Source organism: Myotis brandtii, unplaced genomic scaffold, assembly GCF_000412655.1.
Source record: "Myotis brandtii unplaced genomic scaffold, ASM41265v1 scaffold441, whole genome shotgun sequence".
Lineage (NCBI taxonomy): Eukaryota > Metazoa > Chordata > Mammalia > Chiroptera > Vespertilionidae > Myotis > Myotis brandtii.
Window position 1 is genome coordinate 1,497,998 of NW_005366873.1, and position 6,610 is coordinate 1,504,607.

The 6,610-nt window shown below is 57.4% G+C and overlaps 1 protein-coding gene across 1 annotated transcript in view; it reads left to right on the forward strand.

Moving 5' to 3' along the window:
• The window catches only part of AFAP1L2 (actin filament associated protein 1-like 2), a 38,264-nt gene that overhangs the window by 8,126 nt on the left and 23,528 nt on the right, over positions 1-6,610 (forward strand). The window contains exon 4 of the mRNA XM_014546408.1: positions 3,040-3,134. Within this exon, the coding sequence (XP_014401894.1) occupies positions 3,040-3,134 (95 nt within the window). The remainder of the gene's footprint in view (positions 1-3,039; positions 3,135-6,610) is intronic.

The window sequence follows — 6,610 nt, forward strand, 5'->3', positions numbered from 1 at the left end:
TTTTTTAAATTTATTTCAGAGAGGAAGTGAGAGGGAGAGAGAAATAGAAACATCAGTGGTGAGAGAGAATCATTGGTCAGCTGCCTCTTACACGCCCACACTGGAGATCAAGCCCACAACCTGGGCATGTGCCCTGACCGGGAATCGAACCGTGACCTCCTGGTTCATAGGTCAACACTCAACCACTGAGTCACACCAGCCGGGCGAGGCTGCCATTTTTAATCTTCATCAGTTATAAGATTACCTTCCTTTTTCAAATTTCCTAATATTTGAGTTTTGTACTCTTGAACTTCACAGTTAAGTAGAAAGAGGCAATATTTCATCAAGATTGTTTTCCATACGATGCGGATAAGAAAACCAAGGCCACACTGGTTAGGTGTTTTGCCCAGAATTACACTATTCATGGCAAAGCATCTCCGATCTCCCCCCCGCAGAGCCCTTTCCCCCTGCACATGCTCTGCAGAAGGTACTGACCCAGCCCCTCTGGACCTCGGTAGGTGGAGACAGGCCGGTTGTAGCTCACTGTGTTGGGACCTCATAGTTCCCTCCATGAGCTCCTGCAGCCCTTGGGACAGGGGTGGTGTGGCTGGCTGGTCCTGGCAGGACTGTGCACCGAGCTGGCCATCCACGGACCGATGGTGGAGGACGCATCAGTTGCATCCTCCTCCTGCTCCTCTGAGTTCTCAGGACTGTTTTCCGGGCCTGTTGGCTGGAGTCTACGCGGTCTGTGGCGAGGAACTGACTGGCACGGAACTGCCTCCTTTGCCAGGGGGTTGAATTGGGTTCTTTGGCTCAGTAACAGGGTCTCCAACCACTGGAATTTATCAGCCACAAGTCTCTAGGAAATGCAAATTAAGAGGCTCGAAAGAAATGCAGGAGGGTTTGTAAGAGGAGAAACACCAGGCTCCTGCCTGGAGAAAGGGTCCTTGGGTGTTAGCAGCTGAGCAAGTGTTAGGAGACCAGCCTTTCTCTGCCCAGGCAGGCACTGGGAAAGTGACAACCTGCACAGAAATGATTCTAAAGGAGGAGAAGGGATATGCTGCTGCAAGGTACAGTCTGCAGGGGAGAGCAGGTGGCTGGAAGCGCTCCATTGCCAATTCCCTGCACAAGTACCCCTCTAAACCCAGAGCGCATGCTTTGGATTTCTCAGGCCCCCCACATTGACACCCCACCTAGAGGCCTGGGAGCTAAACTTTCAGATTCTCAATGTGACCTTCTTCTACGTAGACATTGTTTTGGTTAGCCCAGGCAAGTAATTCAGACTAGAGTGAGAATGACTGATAGGAACCATTCTACAATGTAAATGAAATGCTAGGAAACCCAGAGCAATCTCTGGTGAGTGGAATATGAGGTGTAAATCTTTGAGATGTGGGTGCCTTTTCCCCTTAAGACGTCTGTACCCTAACTGTAAACTAATAGTCGGCAACTTGTCATTTCTTTGTTTATGTTGGACTCTTTTGGTCAACTCAAAATATTGTGAGTCTTTCCTGGAACCAAGCAGATGACAGTGTCTCTAGGGGACACCGTTTCTCTCTGGAAGCCCTTTCCCTTCATGGAATCACACGAACTTCCATCCTCTCCCTGCAGGTTCTGATGAGGAGTACATTTACATGAACAAAGTGACGGTCAACAAGCCACAGAATGCCGAGTCCCAAGACAAAGGTACGGGGCTGGGGCTGCCGATGGCCTGGCCAACTCCCGGCAGAGGGGAAGGTGTGAGCCTTGGTCCCGTCCCAGCTCTCCGTCCTCCCAGCCAGCACCACAGACAGGCCTGGGGGAGATATTTTTGAGAGTCGCATTTTGGTGGATGGTATTTTGGGTTGATGTATTTTGGGAAGTTTCATCGGGCCACCTCCTTGCCTCTTAAAGGTCTCGCGTCCCCCCTCGTGGTTAAGGAATCTGTTCCTAAAACCTCTCAGCTTTTCCCAGCATTGTCCCAGGAATAGGAAGTTATAATTCAGATGCTTTCAGAAGGCAGCTGTGGAGGGTGCTGATCCCACGGTTCCGGCTTTCTGTCCTTTGATAGAAGTCTGGATGTTATGTGTGTGTCGGGGTGGGGGCAGGGCAGGGGGGAGGAAATGGTGATGTCAGCAACTGCCTTAATAGTAAAGGCTTTTTCATAGGTGTTCTCTTGAGCAGGATGTTTTATCTTCTGGGCTGTCTTAGTCTCTGCTCAGGTCTGCTCCCTACTTTTCTTTGAAAACCTCAGGAGTAGAGCTGGCAGACCCCAGGGAGATCCGGAGGTTTGCAGGCTGCCTAGTTGTAGACGAGGGAGGGTTAGAAGCCCATCTCCCAACTCCTGTTACCCAAAGGCAGAGGCTTAGAGAGAGGCAGAAACACAGCACCCCAAAGCCCCCCGTCCTATTCAGATCTTAGCTCCCAAACATCAGCCACCAAAAAGCCTCGACATCAGACCTGCCTACACCTGTCTGTCCCAGGGCTGTCTGGGCCGCCGACCGAAATGGTCAGACACCATTGGGTGTTCATGAGCCTTGGGTGCCTTTCCCTTAAAAGCACATGGCGGCGGAGTGGGGGGGTGGTGGTGGTGGTCAAGTTCTTCATGTGGCTTTTCCACCTCCTGCCCCATGGCCAGGCCCAGGCTCAGCAGCACCCACCAGCATGGAAGCAGCCACTGCGCCCGGGGCCGCTGGCCTTCCCGCTAAACTGTGGGAAGGAAAGAGCTCTAATCACAGGGTCGGAGCCCAGCGTGGCTTAATATAGCGACCACAGGGCAGCTCCCCTGGGCGCTGGGGCTCTGCGGCTAGGCCATTTTTGACACAGGGCAGGTGGAGGCGAGGGTGCGGAGCCTGCCAGACCCCAAACCAGCTCCTCCTGAGGAATCTGTGGCGGGGGCACCGCTGCGCCCTATTCTTGGAGGGGAAACAACCTTGGCTGCAGCCCCGGCTGCCTGGGTAATGAACACCTGCTCAAATGGCACTCAGGGCGGGTGCACGTGAGCAGGCATTCCTGGGTAATGAGGGCCTGCTGCGAGGCTGGAGGCTGGCACCCCTCACCGGAGCTTCTGCTTGCTGCCCACAGCGCCGGAGGAGCGGAGCCCACTGGCCAACGGGGAGCCCCGCCAGCACGCCACGGCCCCTCAGAAGAGTCTCCCGGACCTCCCGCCCCCCAAGACCGTAAGTGTGGGCCCAAGACCCCTGATTTCCCTGCCTTGGGCCCCGTGAACTTGCAGTTGTTTTCACAGGTATCCATCCGTCCAGTGTCTGGCCTTTTCTGCGTACCTACTGTGTGTCGGGCACTGGGAGAGACAGGGCCAAAGTAAGCCTGTCCGCAGGTGACGTCATTTGCTCAGGACCACAGTACTGGGATGCTAAGGGTAGTGGAAGGGGGAAATGAGGGAAAGCCCCTCTAGCAAGCGCCACAGTGTGTCTGAGGCTCCAACAGGCGCTTTACCCAGCACCATGTGGGGCCATGTCTCGCTGTGGCTACCAACTCAGGCCACCATGACCTTTCAGAATTGTACGTCGCATCACACTGCGCTTCCTGCTTGGAATCAGCCAGTAGCTCTCACTGAACTTAGGAAAAAACATCCACGTTTCCTAGCACAGCCCCAGGGCCTGCCCAGTGGGGCCCAGCTGCATCCCCGGCCTCTGCGCATGCGCCCTGCATGGGGACTGTGCCACGTGGTCGGTCCTGCCTCGGGGACGTTGCACCTCTTGGGCCTGGCTCTTCGATGGCTGCTGCCTCCTCATCTCTTAGACATTCTCAGACCGACTTTCCCTGGCCTGCCGACGTCGGGCATCCCACCTCCGTCCTGCCCCAGTTACTGTCCGTCCCACTGTCCTGTTACCACCTCCTCGGCACTGCCATCTTTGAAATGTGCCTCTCAGGCCAGATACAAGCTCCCTGGGACAGGGACTGTGTCTTGTTTAGTGTTTAATGTCCCATGATTGCATACAGTGAGCCGCACACACATGGATGGATGGATGGATGGATGGATGGATGGATAGATGGATGGATGAATGGATGGATGATGGATGATGGATGGATTTATGGAATAATAGGCCTGGGTTCAGGTCCCAGCTTGGCCAGGTACTAGTGCTCTGACCTTGAGCAAGTTATAAGGTCTCTGGCTCTTGTCTCCTGGTGTGTAAATGAACGGAATGTGGACACCCTCTCCATGAGGTTGTCTTACTCAGTGGGCTAAGGTTGTGCGTGGCATCCTGCGTCAGTATCTGGTGAGGTAAGAAGTAGTGTCGATACTTTACGGCCGAGGAGCGTGGAGTCAGCAGGTTTATATGGCCTGGGTGTCACACAGCCTCCAAGTGGCAGAGCCAGAACTTGAAAGAACCGAGTTCTTTCCTGGACAGGGTCTGGCTGGGGAGGCTTCTCCGAGAGGGATGAGGTGAGAAGGATGTCCGTGGAGCAGGGGTTCCGGGAGATCAGCACCAGCAGGAAGCTGTGCGGCTCCATGGACATGGAGCTCCCTCCAGGCCACCCATCACTGAGATCTGAGGTCACTGCTGAGGGGATCTCGACCCCAGGCCCCTGCATTCATGCCTTATGAGGTGGCAGGCTTCTGCAGGCTCCTCGCCTGTGGCCACACTGGTGGGGCTGGAGGGCCTGGCACCCTCTCCCACCGCCCGAGGCTCCTTGAGTTGGGTGACAGCTGGCAGAGGCTCTGCATCTCAGAATCTGAGTCCCTAGGTGTCCCCGTTGCACTGGCGACTCTGGTGGCCGCCACACCCTCGGGCACACAGCAGGGTCCTCCTCGCCTCCCGCCTGCCTATCTTTGCCAGCTCTTCCTCTGGACAAACAGAGGCTCAGGGAGTTAAAACAACTGGGCATGATCATTCCACCAGGAGGTAGCAGGGCCAGGAATCAAACGCAGGGCCTTGGGAGGCTCAGGGAGTTAAAGCAACTGGGCACAATCGCTTCACTGGGAGGTAGCAGGGCCAGGAATCAAACGCAGGGCCTTGGTGTCAGCCACTCTGCGGCCTCATTAAGCCGGTCATTTTAGCGGAGCAAAGGCACTAGGTCTGTTCCATCGGAAAGTTCCCCTTCGCTTCCTGCCCAGTACGGGGGAGACGGCACGTCCCCTCTGCTGCCATCCAGCTGCTGCTGGCCTAGCCCTTCAGGTGATGCTGTGGTTTCTGGTGCGTCCTACGTCCTGCTTGCTGGTGGTGGGGGAGGACGGCCGGCTGCTCCGAGCCAGGGCAGGGATGTTCTGTCCGGAATTCAGCACCTGATTCTGCCTCCGCAGGCCCCACCTGGGGCGGCTGCTTGTGGGTCACCTGGGGGGGCGGGGGGTCACCAGGCGGAGTCCCACAGGCAGGAGTGCTGGGTGGGGCGGACCTGCTCTGGGTCGCTGTGCTTTATAAACGTGGTGATGGGCAGAGGGGCTGGGACCCCGGCTGCAGTTATAAACCAGTCGGACCCTGCGAGTCCCAGCGGCCCAGAGGCTCTGGCACCGGCTTTTGCTCTTCCACCCGTCTCCTGGGGTGTGGGTCCCGAGGCCCTGGGCTCGGATGTGAGATGCAGAGCCCGAGAGCCAGGCAGGGCCACAGGGGCTGGGGGAGGCTCTGTCAGTGCTGGAGAGAAACGTGGCTTCGGAGGTGGGGAAGTATCACCACCCAAGAATAACACAGCCGGGGTGGCCCTCGGACGGTGGGAATGGTTCCAGTGGACACGCTCCAGGCCCCGGGGAGACTTCCAGCGGACAGCTGGCCTTACGGTCCTCCCTCCTCGTGGAATTTCTCTGCTGAGAAGGACAAGGGTGCTGACTGCAGCTCCCTTTCCTAGGTCTCCCCAGTTCTGTCCTGGGCACCCCCCCACCCCTGGGAGCTTCTGGATGTGCAGTGAGAAAGGGAGGGGCTGGCGTAGTCGGGGTTCTTACCCCTCCTTGCACACACGCGCACGCACACGCCTGCTCTCCCTCAGGCTGCCTCTCTGGTCAAGTCTGGCTCAAGGAGCCATAACTCTTAGTCCAAGGCCCCCAGAGGAATGGCGTCAGGGCAGAGTGGGGAGCAGCTGTGGCTCTGAGGGAAGAGGCGGAGAAGGAGAAGGAGGGGGAGGAAGAGGGGGGTGGAGGAGGAGGGGAGGAGGAGGAGGGAGGTAGGAGGGAGAAGGAGGGGGAGGAAGAGGGGAGTGGAGGAGGAGGAGGAGTGGGGAGGACCTGAGCAGCAGCAGCAGCAGTTTGGGAGCATGAGCTTGGAGTGACCCTGTGACCTCTCTTCTTCAGACAGAGCAAGCCTCGCCCTTCCCACCCTGACCCCAGAGCTTTCGGTGCCGTGGTGGCTTGCCGGCCCCAGGCTTGGAGTGGCTGTTTTAGAAGCTGGAGTCTGCCTGGGCTTTGGGGTCCTCCGTGCCTGTGGCCGGGCCAGGAGGATGGCCTCTCTCCCAGGCTCAGGATGTCCTGATTCTTTCTCTATTGGCTGGGTCCCCTTCCATTCCCCCCCAGAGTCAGTGCACAGCAGGCCCGACCAGCAATGGAAGGGTCAGCCAGGGGTCTAGAGGAACCTCGTGGGTGTGGCCAGTGACTCAGGCCGCGGTGGCACTTCAGGCCACTGGCTGCACCGCCAGGGGCTGTGGTCACTGGGGGAGAAACAGATGTGCGCTGACACTGTTGGTGCCCTGGCCAGCACCGCCACCT